Source organism: Mizuhopecten yessoensis, unplaced genomic scaffold (genome assembly GCF_002113885.1).
Source record: "Mizuhopecten yessoensis strain PY_sf001 unplaced genomic scaffold, ASM211388v2 scaffold11173, whole genome shotgun sequence".
In the NCBI taxonomy this organism is placed as follows: domain Eukaryota; kingdom Metazoa; phylum Mollusca; class Bivalvia; order Pectinida; family Pectinidae; genus Mizuhopecten; species Mizuhopecten yessoensis.
Genome location: NW_018408916.1, coordinates 1,055,293 through 1,076,361, shown reverse-complemented (window position 1 = coordinate 1,076,361; position 21,069 = coordinate 1,055,293). Strand labels below are relative to the sequence as shown.

At 34.4% G+C, this 21,069-nt stretch overlaps 1 protein-coding gene across 1 annotated transcript in view; it reads left to right on the top strand.

Moving 5' to 3' along the window:
- Window positions 1-15,856, top strand: part of LOC110467400 — a 75,760-nt gene extending 59,904 nt beyond the window's left edge. Inside the window, exons 39-54 of the mRNA XM_021524539.1 lie at window positions 733-903; window positions 2,611-2,784; window positions 3,421-3,604; window positions 4,121-4,338; window positions 5,448-5,622; window positions 6,239-6,358; window positions 6,788-6,910; window positions 7,487-7,582; window positions 8,471-8,532; window positions 8,981-9,095; window positions 10,608-10,721; window positions 11,682-11,804; window positions 12,315-12,479; window positions 13,528-13,749; window positions 14,721-14,914; window positions 15,659-15,856. Coding sequence (XP_021380214.1) covers window positions 733-903; window positions 2,611-2,784; window positions 3,421-3,604; window positions 4,121-4,338; window positions 5,448-5,622; window positions 6,239-6,358; window positions 6,788-6,910; window positions 7,487-7,582; window positions 8,471-8,532; window positions 8,981-9,095; window positions 10,608-10,721; window positions 11,682-11,804; window positions 12,315-12,479; window positions 13,528-13,749; window positions 14,721-14,914; window positions 15,659-15,712 — 2,310 coding nt within the window. The 3' untranslated portion in view covers window positions 15,713-15,856. The remainder of the gene's footprint in view (window positions 1-732; window positions 904-2,610; window positions 2,785-3,420; window positions 3,605-4,120; window positions 4,339-5,447; window positions 5,623-6,238; window positions 6,359-6,787; window positions 6,911-7,486; window positions 7,583-8,470; window positions 8,533-8,980; window positions 9,096-10,607; window positions 10,722-11,681; window positions 11,805-12,314; window positions 12,480-13,527; window positions 13,750-14,720; window positions 14,915-15,658) is intronic.
- The last annotated feature ends 5,213 nt before the right edge of the window (window positions 15,857-21,069 follow it).

Sequence of the window (21,069 nt, the reverse complement as noted above, 5' to 3'; positions counted from 1 at the left end):
CCATTTTCTTGACTTTAATTTTTCATTAAAAATGTTAACCTGTATAATCATTAAGGCCTTTGTGCTTGTGCCATAGTTAAAGACGAAAAAATCTACTTCGTAAAAAAACTTAGACATATTACCGAGTACTATTATATTACAATATATTTTTATCAGTAAATTTCAATTTGCTCGATAATTATTGCGACCAATCACATGCACTAGAACTTGTCTTTGCAAAACCTTATCCATGAACAGGTTTAAATAAATGTTCAGGCTGTTTTATAGTGTAGATATTTGCCGTTTCTTTTAAGTGTGTACTGCTAGATTTGCATACCATTATTTATATGCACCAAATTAAAGCACAAATTGATATAAAAATATTGGAGACAGACAACAACATGCAACTGTCAGAATGGAATTAATTTATGATTTCCTTCTCCTACTATCTAAGGAATGTTTTGAAATGATATTTATCTAGATTTTACTATCAAAATATAAACAGTATTGTTTTAAAGTATTAAAAAATTCAGCGATAATTGCTTAACTATGGTCCTTTAAAGAAATTGAATGTTTTTTTTTATATATAATTTAAGAAGAGGTGTCTTCCAAACAATGCATATGAGTAAGGACAGCTAAGCTTTCGATTGGTCAAAAACTGTGACATCCGTTCGGTGTGCGGCTTAAACGAACTTATGCTTATAGTATTATGTTCAAATAGTAATGTATACATCTTTGTTAAATTACGTGTAGCAAGTCTATACCAGTGTCGGTGTACGTGTGAACTGGGACGGATACCAGGCAGTTGAAGTACTGGTTCCTCAAAGCTTTCTGGACACCACATGTGGTCTCTGTGGTAACTACAACTTGAACCCGCATGATGACTGGAAAATTGGAGAGTATTGCCCAACACCGGGGAGTATAGTAAGTACTGTGACACTGTGAATAATGTTAATTTTACAGACTGGAGATAGCCTATTGTCATTGGACAAGTACACATGAGGTCATAGCAAAACTAGAAATATAACATTATTACCGTATATCACACTCAAAACCAATTTGGATAACTTTTATAAGTATTTGTCATTTGCATCATCAGAAGGCAGGCTTTTCAAACTGCTCTTCGTCCGGGGACTGTGGTCCGTAATTCCGTCCGTCACTCTGTCCGTCCGTTCTTGTTAGCGCTTTTTTTTCAGGAAGCACTGGAAGGATATTTCGAAAATTCCAATGAAGTTTTCCAATGGTGTCTAGTTATACTTATCATGGTTCAGAATATGATAAAATAATCAATGACGAGCAGCCTCTCGAAATTTCAGAGTTAAAATTTGTTATTTTTTATTCTCAGAACGTACGGGGGGTGGGGTGGGGGTGGGGGTGGGGGGGTCTCTCTAAAATGTAATATGTAAGTTCTCTTGGTTTCTAGTTGTGCATGTTTTGTTTTCTTGTGAGATAAATTTTGCTATCTCTATTTCTCAGAAATCACTAAAGGGATGGTACTCAAATTTCACATGAACGTTTTTCGTGGTTTCTTATCATGTACATCATATTTTGGGAAACAAAAATTGCTTACAGGTAGCCTTCTTGAATTTTGAGAGTTAAAATATGTTTAGTGCTTCTTCTCAGAAAGCATTAGAGGGATCTTTCTCAAATGAAATATGTAGGTTCCATATGTCTCTAGTTGTGTATTTTTACTTTAAGACTGATTGGAAATCCAAGATTGCTGAGGGTGGCCATCTTGGATTTTGCAGTTTTTGCTATCTCTATTTCTCAGAAAGTACTTGAGGGATCTTTCTCAAATTATATATATACGTTCTCCTTGGTCCCTTGTTAAAACAACCACTGATCATAATGAGATTTTGTGCCTCATTAACAGCACTTCTAATTATGTCAGAACTGCAATTTCTAATGCCATTCTTATACAAAAGCATTTCCCACACAATCAAATTAAATATTACAGTACCAGGTTAAAAGTCCATACAAGATTCTCGTTTAGGATTTCCATTATGGTTCAGGGTAGTAGTACATATAAGGAAAATGAATAGCAAAGAAGGTAAAAGATAATGTTTTGTAGATCTGATAAATATCCTTTGATGATTGGAGAAAAGACCCTTTTAGGACCTCTTGTTAATTTTATTCAAATTTTGATATTTACACTTCACGTTTAATGTTTTACAGATTATTGTACTAGTATTTCAGGCTTTAACGTGTTTAAACGAAGACCAAACTCAAATGTTTGAACCACTCTAACTTGATTTCATTACATTGATTTAAATATTGTGTATGAATGATGCATTAAAAGTGTCCTATTTAAACGTTTTAAATCACAATAATAATGTGACGTATGCCTTATGTTCCGACTCTTGGGGTCTGTTCGTTTATGCGGACAACCGGTTTGTCCATATTTAAAAGTGACAATTTTGGTTATAAATCCTGGTGGACCTACAAATGTGTATGCGGGCCTTGCAAGGCTTTGCCAAGGCTCGCCTGAAAGCAACTTCGGATTACTAGGTTCGACCTTATTTAATAAACGAACAACTGTGGTCCGACCGGTTCCACCGTTGAAACAAAAACAGACTTGTATTGTTATTATGATAGTGATTCCCATTTAAAATGGTATTTTATTATCTGCAGACAAACAACGCTAATATCTTCGGTAACTCGTACGTGGTGCCCGGGTACAAGGAGAAGTTCCCCCACTGTGAAGCTGATTGCAATGCTCCAGAACCGCCTAAAGCTTGTACAGCCGCGGAGAAAGCGGAGGCTGCCGCATACTGCAATAAACTTTTCCTAAACGAGCAATTCAAGGTAATAGTGGGTATCTGTATCGCGTACTGTTGGTATTCTACGGATCAAACGAAATATCTATAAATACACAACCTTCTGGGAGTTCCATTTTTCAGTATTGCATGGTGATTTAGCAGTTAACGTTGCATTGCGACCAATATAGAAAGATTCGGTTTAGTTTATTTGCACACGGAAATAAAGCAGATACATGCCATAGATCTTTCTGTGACTTTTCTTGCGTACAGAAAATTCTAATGACTAACGATTAGTTGTACCATTGGTTACACTAATTATAAAATCTCCGGGTCCGAAGCCGAAAGAATTCATATGTTTATACTTGTTTTTCTTACAATAGTTTATTATAGATAATAAATTCGTTCAATGTCTGACTTGCCCATTTTTTGGTACAATGTGTAAGTACATTGTACGGTGTATTTGTCTATGGATATCAGCTTATTTGTGCTGATGTTGCATTATGGTAATACATATAACAAAGATTCGATCAGCTCTGAAGTAATTTTCTAATTATCTAAACTTAACGAACAACGTGTAACACAAATTGGTATAGCACACACTTGAAATTTCAAATTAACTCTTTGACCGCATTTTCTTTATATATCAGTATTTTGATTTTGAAACATTGTTTTTGATTCATAGGAATGCATGGAAGGAATTCCTAAAAGTGCACTGGACGGTTATATATTATCTTGTGTGGATGACTTGTGTTTGGTTAAAGACAATTTTGACGTGATAGTTTGTAACCATGCTAAAGGTATGGTGAAGGAGTGTTCAGACAATTACGGCGTTGTCGTCACTGATTGGCGGACAGTCGACTTCTGTGGTAAGTAGATTTTTACATTTGCAGATGCATGGATAAAATTACTGTAAATCGCTGTTTTTCGCGAGAGATTACTTTTCGTATATATGCGTGAAAAGGCCCTTTCGAAAATTCTAACTTTTCCTACTATTAATTTCAGTAATCATTATTATCCTTATTGAACGATATCATTTCAATCGCGACTTAAGGTGTTCACAAATTAACCTTTGAGGAAAATAGCTCAAAATTAAGTGCGACTTTGGTTACAAGCCTTTTGAAAATATAGGTTTGTATTTTCTTGCCATAAAAACTGATTTTGATTTTGATGTCTGTACCATTAAATGTCAATAAGTTAAAAAGATTTCTATTCTTTAAAGTGACATTTGAACAGAAAGAATATCAGTTTGATACAATGTATAAAATTCCAAATTTCAATGCATGAATCCAAATGCCCCAGTCCCGAAACAAAATATACATAAAGCATAAAAATAATAATAAAATATATATATATATATACATGTATTACGATTATTGTTTTAGAACCGCAATGTGGACTGAATATGGAATATTCATACTGCGGATATCCACCAGTTGAGGGAACTTGTTTCGACGTAGAAAGTACTGCACCACTTCCAGCTTTTAACGATACCTGTCGAGAAGGTTGTTTCTGCAGGGACAGCTTCGTCATGGATTCATCCGGTAATGAATGCGTTCCCAAGGAAGACTGCGGCTGTATATACAAAGGACGATACTACCAGGTTAGTTTTACACATTACAAGTATGCAACTCTGCCTCAGTTTAAAGTAAAAACGTTCGATTAGTTTAGCAGAACCTTTAAAACATTCCCCGCAAAACGAAATTTGGGGGTATATAGGAATGTCCATGACCCTTTTAAGGACAAATCCTTCTGAAACCGTGTAATAGATATTTCTTTAACTTTTGAGCTCGGTCACACTTTTTCTAGTTTGTAAAAGTTTGATATTAAAACTAAGGCATGTTTCTCTACCATTCAATTTAGCTACATGAAGAAATTATATAATTTAGGTACCGTGCAAACAGACGTGTAGTTAATTCAAAACAAAGTCTCTGGAGTTTTTAGAGCAAAACTGTGAAAAGAAAACGGTAAAGATATTTATATTATTATAACAAAAAACTAGTTACAAGGTTATACAACTTTTATGTCGATCCCAGAACGGTATTCAGAAACATTAAAACTTTATCGGTATTGATATCAACCTTCATCCAATCTATTCTGTCTATGATAATAGACGTTACATTCCTCAGAAGTAACATACCGGCTTGTCCTACATTAATTTAATGGAATATTTCTCCTGTCCGTTTCTGATTTAAAACTTAAGATAAAAGTATGAAATATGGATGCAAATGAAAAATGTCCTATAAAGTTGACGTATATATATTCATATATACAGATAAATAGCTTTAAATGTCCATGTGACGGTAAAATATAAATAAAACAAAACACGAAGACTAGTATAATCTGCTAGCGCTTTCGCCCATCTTGGGGCTCTTCAGGCGATTTAAATTTATTTCTGACGTAATAAATGGGGTACACATACTTAAGACGTCAAAAATTATGACATATATACATATCTATAACAAAGGAAGAATTGTGTATAGGCCGCAAGGTATGGATATTATATCAATATTTATAAAACATCTCATTTTTTTACTTAAACAAGATTGCAGAAACAATTTGACCTCGGTATGTGGACATAAAATCAGTATCTATACACAAACACATATTGTTGAATTACTTTCTATTAGTTTGGAACACAATTTAACATCAATGTGTTGACATTTCAGCAATATTAAAGCTAAAGTTTATCATGATATGTCTTTTTAATAGGTTGGAGAACAATTTGTTACCGCAAACTGTGAAGAGACGTGGGAATGTCAAGACACACATAAGTTCTCTAAGTCCAAGCTGAAGTGTCCTGAATTATCTGAATGTAAACTGCAAGGAGGAATATACGGGTGTCACTGTAACACCGGCTATATCATGGTGAATGGAGTATGCATATGTAAGTTACAGAGTCACTAGTTATGATTTGATTTGATGTATTGCGTAAAACACATGACGTGCATAGCTTTTCTTACTATACAGTTAACAAATGACATTTTGTTAGACACATTTATATATATATATATATATATATATTATCAATGATCTGGTCACGAATTCAAATGTTTGGTGCATATTTAACCATGTACACATAATAATTTATTTATCACGGACGGTTAATTTTATGACTGTTCGTGGAACGAATAGATCTGCTGTATAGTACTGCATGTCGTACGATTCGACTGATGTGCCCCACTCCCTTGCAAATCCGTTATCTTTTCTCCTTACTTTCTGATTAAAGGACATTTAAGACATCAAAATTGATCTGCTGCAAACCGCTACACTTTGGATATCCATGTTCTTCTCTTTCTCTTGTCTACGCTTTCTTTTCGGCGTTATTTCCCTCCTAAACAATCGTCCTTATATCGACTAACTGTCGCGAGGGCGTTAAACCCCAAACAAACAAACATTTATATAATTGCACGAATTCAAATCATTGTGCATAAATTGTTTGAATCTTGAACTAAACTATACAAGGTGAAATATTAATCCATTATTTTTGTCATTGTGTATAGTTGACCCCTGTGGTTCGGAGCCATGTAAAGATATGCCAGACGCCGAGTGTAAGATGGTTGGGAAGAGCTATGTATGTCAATGTAAGATGGGTTTCCAGGGAGACTGCAAGAACTGTGAAGGTAGAGTTTGTCACGCACTATCAAGTCCTTTCAATTATCATTGTTATAAATACAATATCATCATGCCACAACTTTATCAAAGTACTCGGCAGGTAGTCATAATTGATATTCTTACCCCAAGAAAATCCAACAAAACATATTGCTGCAACGTATGCTTTAAATTGCAAATATGTATACAAATGTTAGGTTTTGATGTAGTATTTTATATAAATATTTAATGATTCAGTGAAACAAAATCTAAGATTATTTACCTAACATTCACAGAATTATGCAGTGTGTCTTAAATCTTGGATTTCATTTTAATGATAAAATACTGAACATACCGGTTGGAAAACTAAGCTACTTTTAACACATAATTCATCACTTGAGTAATAGTGTTTTATTGTTTACTATTGGTTCAATCATAGATTTCTTATTATGATCTTTAAGACATTGATGAATGCAAGACGAGGACGGACAACTGTACCAGGTACGCTGAGTGCAAGAACATACCTGGCTCATTTACCTGTACATGTCGTAACGGGTACAAGAAGATTGGAGACAAATGTCACGGTAGGTTCCATGCATTTATAAGGCGTTTTATAAATTCGTAAAAATACATTTTGACACTCGAAATAATGAAATATGCTGTATATCACTTTTTTTCCTTTAAATACCAAATATGTATTTTTGAAAGTTATTCATGAATTTATAAAGAAACAGTTGTTATTTCCAACTGTAGATAATGACTTTGAATCCTTTTATAAAAATCGTTAATAAATAATTTAAATAGGTTTTGTAATAAATCAAGCGAACCTGTTAACTTTCATTAAATGGTGAGAGTTTCAACTGAGATTCATATTGAAGTATTGAAATGATAGATATTGATTTTAGGATGTGTTCAGGTTTAAAAAAAAATGTATTTTGTTATTACATGCTATTGATTACTAGCAAGATGACGTCACATATTTAATAAAGAAATTGTGGAAGGTAAAAGTTGTTTTTTTCTATCGATATAAGGCAAAATTATTTCCTGTGAAAAACGAAATCTTCACCTCATCAAATGTCCATATATATGTAATGCAAATTAGAGTATCATTTTAGGTGCATTCGTAAGTGATTATTTTCTTTTTTATTCTTTTTCTTTAGATATCAATGAATGTAATGATGAAAATGTACACAAGTGCCCAGCAGGAACAAAATGCTATAACACTATTGGTGGATTCTTATGCGAACCATGCAGCGGTAAATAAAACAAGCTTAATGACTATATTTTCTGTATATATAATTGACAGTTATTTTGTTGTTTTAATAATACTGTATACGGGACAATTTCGCTGCAGTTTACCTTTTACATAGTAATTACATTTAAGGGAGAAATTTACACTAGGCGAAACTTGCTTTTTTAGGCAAAGGACGAATATCTGACGTGGCGAAATTGTCCCGGCATGCAGAACTATACCACTTTGTAGGCATTCATTTATTTTACATAGAAAAACAAAAAATATACAGTCAAACCTTGTTGTTGCCGAATAAAATGTCTCGAATACTCAGAGTATCTGTTGGTCTGTCATGAAAATGCGTTTTGCTATGAATGTTTACTTTAAGGTTTACTCGTTGATCTGTTAACAACTTGTTACACCAGAGTCGTGTATCTGAACTCGGAGATATGAAATACCTTTCTAAAGCTAAAATAAAATGTTCAAAAGCACGATTTTGGTTTCTACAGAAACAGTGAATACAGCGATACTATATAAAGTATAGATACATCCACCCTAAAGATAGTGACTTTATCACAAAACTAATCGCAAATGCTTTTCATTTCAAAATCAATTGAACACTCCGGATTGACCGGTACAAAGTTAGACCCTATAAACGAAAAACAATATTAACATTTGTTTGAAGCAAGGCACATTCCACATGCCAATTTTTAAATATATTTTTCGACTCTACGCATTCAGTAAATCAATTTTAATTTGGGAGAGTTATATTTTCATTGTATAGAAAAGCAAAGAAGATCTCACGAATATTTATTGAGGCATTTTTGCGAGTCCTCGGGATAAAGTACAAAAAAATGTATTTGCTGAAATTAAACGATCTGTAAGCATACTAATGATGTTTGTGATATTACAGATAACTCGCCGGGAAAGAAATGCTGCTACTGTAAAGGGTCACGATGTAAGGAGAATGGCGAAGTAAGTTATAAATAATTAACCGTTAAAATGTATACCCTGACAAATTCCAATTTATTTAAATCGTTTCGATACATGCTTTGCTAAATTTAATGCTGATCTAGACCTTCCTCTTTACATATATGATGCAAAACACAATCAGCTATGACTTGCGTAAGAGTTATCGCTTTTACCGCCAATAAGAATTTCTGCATTGTTGTTAATGCATGTATCCTTCGGTATGCCTAGTGTTTACTGTTTCATCATGTTATCATTATTTCTTTTATCAAATAATTTAGATAAATAACACGATATTTGACATTTGTTTATTGACAAAATCACATTACTGTACATGAAATGAGATTTCGTATATTTCTTATTGTGAATCCCTTTCGAAAATAGATAATTTTCTTAGTAGAGAAGCATACATACGTATGACGATGACGTCTGTGTACATTGCATTCAATCACAGGTATGCGGAACAGATGGTATTACCTATCCCTCGGAGAAAGCTATCATCGTTGCCAGATGTGAACAGAACCTCAAGTGGCACGAACTCCTGGTCAACTACTTCGGGCATTGCAAGAGTAAGATATTTGCGTATTTTTACCCTGGTCTGAATGTTACAAGCATCTCCATATTCATAGCCCTGTGTTGAAATATCAATATTCTTAAAAAATTATGTTGAAATATTTGTATACCCCTTAAGGTTTGTTGAGTTCACTATCAGGATTTTCCAGCAGGCTGTAGGCATTCCTATGGGAACAAACTGTGTCCCTTTCTGGACGGCTGTTTTTTGTTTTCACGTGATGCCGAAATAATTATTGAGATTATCAGGGCTGGTAACAGAGATTTTGCCAAGTCATTCGATTTCACTTTAAGATGTATCGATGATAGACCTTCGTTAGATAATGAGAAATAATGTGATCGTATATACCCTTTTGAAATTGAAATCAAGGACACTACAAACTCACCGCAATGGCCAATTTCCTTGATCTTAAATGATCGACAACACGATCAATAGGAACGGCTTTAAACTAAGCTGTATGATAAACGTGACAATCTTGATATATCGATCGTAAATTTTCCCTTTCTGGATGGTAACATCTCTGTTTTGTACAGATGATTCAGTTTTTCTAGAGCTTTATCTGACATTCATGTTTTCTGTGATAGATGTCCACTGCTGACAGTCAAACTTGCGAGACAGTGTTTCGAGATTTGTTGTTAAGTTTTATTATCGCTATCATCTTTTCATTTGCCTTGTTTGGTATAAAGGTCAATGATTACACCATAGGTACACCACACTACAACTGACTTTGATTATTGTTATGGGTGTCAACGGTGAAGCGCTCGCTCTTCAAAAAAGTCTCCCAGTATTTTTTTAATGATATCCATGTACATCTTTCTTTTATTCATATTCTACTGTAAATGCATGGATTTGAATTATAGTTTTATTCACACTTTGGCGTCCTCTTATTGCTTCTAATTTTGATTACCTTGGGATTTGATAGAGTTTGATATTTTGCAATTTTGAAATAGAATTAACCAGAAGAAAACAATTCGATTTGAGGCTGATAAGTAAGGAAATGTACAGAAATAGATAAATTATCCTCAATTATTTTGAAATTCCAATCCAGTGAATGTAACACGCCAATATCTTAAATATATTTAATCGACCAGTTCACAATGGTTTTGTAATTATTCAGATGCATTGCTTACTATACCCTGCTAGACCTGACCTGAAATATAATATTCAACCAGATTTGAATTGAAATGAAATATTCGTATGTTGGATTACAATATTTACTAGAGTAGACTTTAGTTGGATATTATTATTCCACTAGACCTGAGTTAAAAAATATATTTTACATCATTTTAGTTGAGATATTGAAATTTTTGTAGGGGTGAAAGATGAATTGTTCATAGCATCCTTTAATATTGTTGGTTCCAATTTATTACCTTTGACTTGAGATGGATTTATAATTTTACTAGACTAAGGTTGGAAATTTGGGAAAGTGATAAATGAAGTGTTGATTTGTAAAATTTAAAACATGTATCCCATTATATTATATAATATCATTTTACTTTTTTTGTTCCAGCTTCTTGTAACAACACAGAGTGTCCACCAAGGCAAACCTGCGTAGAGGAATCACCGCAGAAACCCGTATGTGTATGTGACCCCTGTGATAAAACTAAACCAGAAAATACAGAGAGTAAGTCAGTATTTTACATGTCGGTGGTAAATAACCATAAATCACAGCGACAGTATAATTATACCATAACAAGATAAAGTCATTATAAATAAAAAAAACACAACAGTGATTGATTATGTGTAATGTAGGAAATAAGTAGCGAAGTAACTCAATGACAAGTTATTGTGTAACATACTAACAATAAGTAGCTATCTGACATATGACGAAAAGTGGTTATGTAAGATGGCAACAATCAGTAGATACATGTATGTAAACTAATGGCAATAGTTAGTTATCTAACGTGACAACAATAAACAGCTATGTACCATAGTGGCAACACGTAGGTATGTAACAAAGCAACACTAAGTAATGTAGCGTAGCAACAACAAGTAGTTACATGTATGTAGCTTAGTGGCAATAGTTAGCTTTGTAACGTGACAACAATAAACAGTTATGTACCGTAGTGACAACACGTAGGTATGTAACAAAACAACACTAAGTAATGTAGCGTAGCAACAACAAGTAGTTACATGTATGTAGCTTAGTGGCAATAGTTAGCTATGTAACGTGACAACAATAAACAGTTATGTACCGTAGTGACAACACGTAGGTATGTAACAAAGCAACACTAAGTAATGTAGTGTAGCAACATCAAGTAGATACATGTATGTAAAATAATGACAATAAGTAGTTATCTAACAGATAAAAAGTAATTAGAGTAATTATGAAACATTTCAACTACATTACTTATTGTAATAAGTTGTATGATATGTATTTATAAAATAAGATATAGAGTTTGCACAGTCCTATTCTGTCGATTAATTGAAAAAAATAAGACACATTTAAACTTCTGTTTAGATATTGTAGCCTGGTAATCAATGTTTAAATGAAACGTAATATTTCCTTCATGTTGAATTCACCGTGTATTTGTGAATTTGTAGATAAATAACATGTGTTCACATATATTTGTACACCCCACAGAACCCGTGTGTACAGACACGTTACGACTGTATCCTAGTATGTGTGCTTTTATCGAGTCTATGTGCAACGGTGACACCGATTCTGAACCCAGCTTTGATACCTCGCCTTGTGAGGAGGGGCGTGGTAAGCATAAGTAACTTATTGACATCAATTTATCTCTGGCGTATACAAATTAAATTTCTAATTTATTGCGCCTCACTTTCAGTGGGATTCACGTAAATCGCTTTAATTTGCGAGGGATTATATTTCGCGTTTTAAGCGCGAGGAGAATCATTTGCAAATTTAAATCTTCCGCCAATATTATTTTCAAAAATAATAAAAATCGATATTGAACTAGCAAATGCAAGTACCGACCTAATACCGAAATAATAAAACGCCATCAAATGATAATTTATGGTAGCTGTACACATATTAAGCAATTTAATCTTTTATTTCTAGTATTTTGCTCTTTTTTAAAGTCTTGTTTAACATTATTAGAACAAACGAAATTGGTTTTTTTTTGTGAGGCTGATTAAAACGTGAATTTATGTATATCAAAATTCAATTGGTATCCATCTGCAACACAAATATCAATTTTATTATCTGATTTATGATTTGTAGACATTTTTCATTAATTAATTAATTAAAACACAGGTTCTATACCGCTGTCGGAGTGGAGCCCCTGGAGCCCATGCTCTGTCACGTGTGGTGTTGGAGAGAAGAGCCGCACGAGAGAAAGATTGGACGGCCAATTTTACAGTTCCTTCAACTTTGACCTGGAAGTAACCGCTAAATGTTACAATGACCCGTGCACAGACTGTAAGCATCCCGATTTTATATAAAAAAAAAAAAACCTGTCGCCTTTAAATACTGTTTTGACTAAATTTCATTTAAGTCCAGTTTTGACAAAAGAATGAGTTCATATTATCTAAGTAACGACTTCCTTGAAACAAAAATGTATTGACACAAATATGTACAAAGAAAGGATATGTAAAGCTGCAATTTAATTTTAAGTTTCGATATTTGCAACTTACCAAATGTCATTCACGGCTAAGAAATTTACATTGTAACAAATATTTAACAATCACAATTATGATATTTACAACGTAGTAGCATATTCCGTCTTTGCGTATTGAAGAGTTATCTTCTCTTGGGAGCAGGGATTGATTGTTACCTCATTGGTTTGTGTGAGAAAATTACGTCGTTTTCTCAAAAATTGATGACGTTACTCTCACAAACAAGTGACGTAACAATCAATACCTGCTCCCAAGAGAAGATAACTCTGCAATACGCAAAGACGGAATATGTATTTACATACCATACACTGGATTTCCTGCTTGATTTACATAACTCTAAGAGGAAGAAACTGACAATCACAATAACGTGGCAGTTTAGATGACTACAGCATACATATATATTGATAATTTAACGTCCTAAATACCCTACAGATAATCGTTCCGTAGCATGAAGAATCAATGAGTACAATTTTCATCGGTCAAAATACCCAATACAGATAAAATATTCATAACACAAAGACCTAATGAATACAATGTTCATCGGACAAATATGCCATACAGATGCAATATCCATGACATGTAGAATCAATTAATGGCATTTTCCCTGGACAAAATATCATACAAAACTAATGAATACAATATGCTCCGAATAAATTTGTTTGGGGACCAATTTATCACAACTGTACGTTTGGAAGTGACCTTAATAAAACTTAACCAAAACCAGTATAATGCTAAATATATATTTAATCATTCTGTACCACGCGCACCCTCCTGTCGGTAAACATTTTCAACTTTTTGTGTGTTAACTGTATAGTTATTAATGGTAATGTACGTCGTTCTTTTGTATGTAGCCCCCTGCTTTACTGAAGCGTGTAACAGTACAGAAGTATGCCTCATCGATGCGTTTGGCGCCGCCACCTGTGAATGTCCAGACTGTATGTATGAAGGTTACGAACCAGTGTGTGCCAGTCTTGGCGGGAAACATCACAGCTTCCGTAACCCATGTGATGCTCAAAAGGAGGCTTGTGAAAGTGGAGAACCAATCACCATTCTCAACGAAGGGCGTTGTGGAAGTAAGTTTTTAACTGCCCCGACACCATATAATCAACACGAAGTGTGAGGGTGGTAAACCTACACGAGAAACTGCACCCCTTCCCCTCATATCCACCTACTCAGGCCCCGATATCACTACGAATAGACCATTTGGCGTTAAGATTGACAAATGGTATTTATTTCTCCCACCTCTGCATCTAAAAGATACACTTGTCCCATTTGGAATAACCGTGTTGAACACCCTTGTGGAACTCACCCATGTGAGATACAGGTGTCCACATGGTTGCACTCGGTGACTTTTACTGTACATGTGATGACGTCCCAAGCAGATGACGTCGTTTGTATTATTGTGACGTTACAATTGAGGGTCGTTTGACTGACAGGATATTATGCCGTCGGCAAATCACACCTACCCAACAACATAAGCATTGTTGTACAAATACGCCCTGAAGGTCTTGTGTGGAGCTTCAAATTAGACATATACCTAAGGTATACCGTATCTTTTTTCTGCTCTTCCCAAATATGAACTTAGTTTGTGTGCTCGTTGTCTAGAAATTTGACTGTTTTATAGTCGCCTATATTTGGACCGTAATTTTAGTTGGATTAGGGAGAAAAAAGAGTCAATCATTATGTCTGCAATGCCTTGGTCCTGACTCACATTCAGCAACCTCGAGTAGAATATCCATACCCATATTCCTTATGCCATGCATCCCAAATTAGGAGCCCTGAATTGAAACATCTCTGAGAACATCCGCCCCGATCATAACACCCTTTTCACCAACCCTTTCCTAAACGGTGACATGGCACATTGTAAATGCCAGAAAACCACAGTCTCTAACACGGCACCTCTATACGGCACCTCTATTAAGAATCAGACTTCATAATTGATTTCAAGAATGTAATACATGATTCTCCACGATTTATTGATTTTGATACTTTAAAGGCGGTACACCACTGAGTTGGTAACTAACTATTTACCGTTGTATTACAGGTACTCCGTTGAATTGTACTCTGATGCCAGATTTTAAGGTTTTGAGACATCCTGGCTGTACCAATCTTAGAATAAATAAGTCCAAGTGTTCCGGTGGTTGTGGGCCCTTCTCTAACTTCTGCTGTAATAAGATCAACACCAAGAAGACGACATTCGTACTTGATTGCGGAGAGAACGATCCACATCCAGTAACGGTAAATATATAGTTCTTCTTTCGGAATCTGTTGTTGTTTCCTATAAAGTTCCGATGTGGCCTTTGTTTTGATGACATTATGAAATATTTTGTCATTGTGTGTCTCTTGCAAAGCTTGACAGAAATATATTTGTTTCAACCATAACTATGAAATATTGAAAAGATCTCACGAACTCAGACGATTTAAAATGTTGGTAAACTATCAAGACGTATGTTGACTATAAACGTTTGTCATAGTAGAGCACAATTTAAAATCCAGTCCAAAACAAATCAGTACAATGCGTACTCCTAAAAAGGCATACAAATCAGCAATATACATAAGCTGACAAGACAATTTATGTAGGATGGCGAGTACATGACGCCTGTACAAACAGTCTAAAATGCAGACGTGAAGAGGAGGGTCTTTATATCGTTCTTTAACTTAGCCAGGGTTCATCACATGAATAACTGCAATGAAGCCAACTTTTTATAATAATGCAAGGGAATTTCATTCCACCATTATCAAGCTACTGCAGACTATGACGTTGTTAGTGTTGTAAGTTTTTTTTATTTTTTTTTGTTTATTTTTTTGAATCCTGTTTAATCTTGATGAATGCTGGCCGGATTTAATAATTTTTTAATCTGATGAAAATGCTTCCAACATTATTTTAAATGTTTAGATAATATTATGAACCTTTCTTCAAGTATCACAACTTCTCCAAATATTTTATCATGTCTTAACGTTATTCTGTGTTTGTTGTTTCAGGAGGAGGTCACGGAATCTTGCGAATGTGATCGATTGAATCTAGAAGAAGAGTAAATCCAAATCTACCGCGATACGGTTGTTACTGTTTGTAAAATACATCTCAAATTTCAATTATCTTGTCGTTTCTTTGTTCACTGTTTCGCGACATCATCTACCATATTCTTGATTAAAGAATTCCACAAATTATTTACAAACATCTATACGTAGTTTTCCATTATTATTGACAATGCTTTCTCTGTTCATAAACGCCTTTTAGGTCATACCCTTTTGTCAGTCGTCATTGACATAAGCCAAGACAGTTTGGCGTCAAAACTTAAGATAACTATCAAACTACCGATACTAACAATTAGGCAATGAACTGCATAGCTGTTACAGACTTACCGGTATAGCTGCCACATGTGTTAGACAGACCTAGTGGTAGGCGATGGCGCACCATGCGTTTGTCTGCGTTATATGTGACTGTTTTTACAGTAGGTTTCAACATCTATGCAGTTTATTGGTAATATGTTCGTTCCGTTATATAAAACAAGAGGCCCATTGGGCCCGAATCGCTCACCTGGTATTAATCTCACACTTGTAATCTTAAAGGCGGACTTAAATACAGCTACAGGCAGAATATCAGTGTTTGATTCATAAGAACATATTAAAAGATTTAAACATATGACGCCTGTGACCTTGAATGTCGAACAAGGACATTTAGTTGAACAGATCGAGTTTATTGCCTTCCAACCCAGCATGCTTCTGGCAAAATATCATTACCCTTGGTTATACAGAACACATCATTTAAAGATTTAAACATATATTAACCACTGTGACCTTGCATATTGGTGAAGGTAATTCATTTGAACAAAGTTGGTAGCCCTTCATCCCAGCATGTAACTGGACAAATATCATTATCCTAGGCCTCTTGATTATTCATAGGAATTTGTTAAGTACAAAAGATATTTGACCACAGTGACCTTGAATATGAGTAAAGAATATTCATTTGAACAAAATTGGTAGCCCTTCATCCCAGCATGTTACTGGCCAAATAGCATTATCCCAGGCCTCGTGGTTATTCAGAAGAAGTTGTTTAAACATATTTGACACATGTGACCTTGAATATAAGTAAAGGTCATTTATTTGAACAAACTTGGTAGCCCTTCATACCATCATGTCACTGGCCAAATATCATTACCATAGGCCTCTTGGTTATTAGAGAAGTTGTTTAAAGGTTTTAAACATATTTGACCCCTGTGACCTTGAATATACGTCAATGTTATTCGTTTGAACAAACTTGGTAGCCCTTTATCCCAGCATATTACTAGCCAAATATCATTATCCTAGGCTTCTTGGTTATTCAGAAGTTGTTAAAAGGATTTAAACATATTTGACCCCTGTAACCTTGAATATAAGTAAAGGTAATTCATTTGAACAGACTTAGTAGCCCTTCATCACAGCATGCTATTGGCCAAATATCATTATCCAAAGCTTCTTGGTTATTCAGAAGAGGTTTTATACATATTTGACCCCTGTGACCTTGAATATAAGTGAAGGTCATTCATTTGAACAATCTTGGTAGCCCTTCATCCAAGCATGCTACTTGTCAAATACCACCACCCTGTTAATTTTGGTTATTCAGAAGAAGTTGTTTAAAGTTTTAAACATATTTGACCCCTGTGACCTTGAAAATAGGTGAAGGTAATTTATTTGAACAAACTTGGTAGCCCTTCATTTCAGCTTTGCTTCTGGCCAAATATCATCACCCTAGGCCTTTTGGTTATCACGAAGTTGTTTAAAGTAAAATATTGACACCTGACTCCGAACCACGGCAAAAGCTCACTTGGCCTTATGGGCCAGGTGAGCTAAAAAATACATAAAATTATGCAATTAAGATTGGTCTTTCCCCTACAATTAAAAATCCCCCATTGTTATCAGCGAGGCGGTTCAATACCTATAACAGCAACTGAGGAACATGCAGCTGATGTCACGCATGGTTTCCCTTGCAAAATCGAAACAATCATATCTATTAATTATTTTTTTGTGTTCAGAATAACAGATACTTTTTTTAATAAATCACATGATCATAGTAAATTACCAATGATTAAAAAGTGCCGGGGAATTCTTTAATTTATGTTTTTTTCCGAGTAAGTAGTCAGGCAAACGTATCATGCATTGCAACTAGCAGTTGCAGATATGCTCCCATAAATGAACATACCAAATGAAAAGATGTGAATATAGCTTAATCAAGTGTCGCACATAAGCTATCGTACATGGTATGAATGACCAAGTCTCACAGATGCTTCAAGATGATTACTACATCACTGCCCAGAAAAGGCCACGGTAAAGGGAAAGGTATATATTTACATCAACTGATTTTAAACTTTTGAAGTAAAATCATGTCCCTCCAAACTGTACAAAACACTGCCCAAAATAAATTCATGATGGTTGAATCAGGAAATACCTCATGGGAGTCATGTTGTCACATGATTTCCTGCTTGCCTTCATATAAAGTGATCTTCCTTACCTGTTGGAAATAACAATAACAAACTTGACTGTCAAAATTCAAGATGACTCTCTGGCAGCCATCTTGTTTTCTCAATCACACTCAAGATGAAGTATGTCTTTCTACAGACCAATGGGGTCTTCATTTGAACTTTGAGAAAAGATCCATGGAGAACTTCTGATGATGGTGGGCTTAACTCATTCACCCCTGATGTTTCATAATGAACTATTCCAACCTTCGAATGGGAAGAGTTCAAAAGTGTCTTCAAGGGTGAATGAGTTAAACAGAACTGTTTGGAAGAAAAGCAGATCACAGAAAACAAAGAACAATTAAAATAAGCTACAGTTTATTGCATTAAAAGCTTGAGTAGAATTAGATTCAAACAATCGATAACATCCTCCACAAATAAAAAAATTAACAGCTTAATACTTTTTGTTCAGCAATAGAGTCCTTGCAACAGTAATACACAAAACCAGATGTCTAGGATAGTACAACAGCAACAAGTTGTACAGTGTTTGGCCATTGATCAATGGTATCAATCACTCCCCTATAAGATAATAAAGTCACACAATGGAGTTCTTGATTTATCCATAAGGATTGTACATATAAGCATTGTTACAAGTTGATATTGATGTACTTGTCCACTTGGAAAAGTAACAACACAGTGGAGATATTCTCAAAAATGGCATAGGACTTTGGAATATATCACTTCCATCAAGTAATTTCATGTTTTGACTTTCTTTACATAGAAATCAACCCGAACAAATTACAGGTATTCCTTTATGGCAAAAAAATAATGATTTGAAATTTGTGTCAAAGTCTCCATGTAAAAAGCTGAATAAACATGATGGGATACTCTTATTGTACATCTGGATGTGTACATACCATAAACTACTCTTCCAAAGTAATGTATCAATCTTAAACAATTTAAATTTTTGGTAAATTGAATGAAAGGAAATGGCACAGCTGAAGTTTGACATGAACCACACGAGAGAATAGTATGAGATATTAGCCAATTTGAAATTTCTTGTTGGACTATAGAGAGATCATTTGTTTTCAAATCTTACAGACATTGGTGTCGTTTTATGCCATTAATTCATTCAGGTGCAAGATTTTTAAATAGTATAATACGGTTAAATATCACATTCAGGCTTGGAGGAGCCTCGGACTTGCATATTAAAAATGGTGCGGGACTCACTATAAAAAGTTGTAAATCAGATGTGGTTCAGCGTGGATTTTTCTTAATATGGTAACTGCACCAATTTTTGTCCAGTAATATGCTTGTGTGGTGTTTCTAACTACTCGCTTGTGACTACAAAAGACAATCTATAAGGACATAACAATACAAATTAAGTTAAAGTGTTAACAAAACAGCAAAAAGTCTCGTCAGCAGACTGGTTATAGTGGAGTCCTAACAGAACAAATACGTAACGACAGCTTTATCTGAAATTACAAGGAAAACCCAACATATTAAAAAAAGTTTAACATGATCTATTAAATATTACTAAGAATATATCTTGTGTATATATATTATATAGCCAACACACATCTTAGTTACCCAACTTCACACAAACATTGTATAAATGTTATCTCAATTCACATAGTGTCTCTCTAAAAATAGAAATATATCAGTTTTGATTAATGAGGTCAATGCACAACGATTATGTTTAATTAATACATCGTTACAATCTTCATTCCAACAATTAGATAACAGGGCTAATCCACCACAAAACGTACACATGTTAAACGGTATACTACCGTCTACAACGGCAGTTACATCAAACGGACAGGAAAAGGAAATATATATTCATAGGGGATAAACAAACAACAGTCCATTTTTTTATTTTTTTATTATAAAAACTGCATAAAATTAAGCATTCGTTGTGTATTAATAATCATCGGTATTAATACATAGAAGTACTGAGAGGAATTAATGATACAAATTAACTGTACTTGTATACTAGGATATTTCACATGAAATAATTTAACAGTTCCAAATTTGCAAAATTGCCCAAAACTACATTTTGAATTCAACCATCTTGACTGCACAGTACAATATCAGCAGTTTATGATATAAATTGTATCCATGACCTTGCATGACTAAATAAGCAAATGCTTTTGAACAGATTTTGAGACTGGGTGTGTTGGTGTGGAAATTGGAAAGAAAAAAAAGAATTTGCACAAAGTAGTGTGGTGCTAGGTCTTTCAGGTGGACAATTGAGCAAGAAAAGTACAGCCTGACAATAATAGAGAAAATAACACAGGCTATAACAAGTGGAATGCTAGGAGTACGACATTAAATCTTTACAGAGTCAAGGATCAGCTGGATATCACAAAGGCCATACAAAAACCTCACGCTAAAAGAATAACGCAAAAACTGTCAGTCTTTGCAATACCTACACTTCTGCCGAATGTCTATTGACAATTTATCAATGATTGTTCCTTAGTAATTTCATGTAAATATAAATTACTTACATTTTATAAAATTTCTCTTTTTCCATTGAATAACCCAAATTTCCATGAAAAGTAGATTCAGTGAAAGTCAAAGGATAGAACTCAGCAGATTTTTACACGACATGAAAACTTGTGCAACTCGAAGCAAGGCCGATTATACAGCTAAAATAGATTATAAATATCAAATTTCCATGGAAATTGAAAAAGATTAGGTGTAATAGGTGTCACTGACGGACTGTATTTTTATATTGTTATAATTGCAGGTGTGTAGTTGTGAGGCCAAGTCCCAATACTGCTGGGGAAAACGCTAGGAAAGAATGCTATAATACAGTACATAAGTCATCTTCTAGCTACCACTAGTTTCTATTTCTCCATACTACGGTGGAATACGAAACTTGAATTTCCACAAGCCTTGAAACTACGACTACAAAGAAGCTACATAACATACATTTTACTATGCCCATTTGTTGAA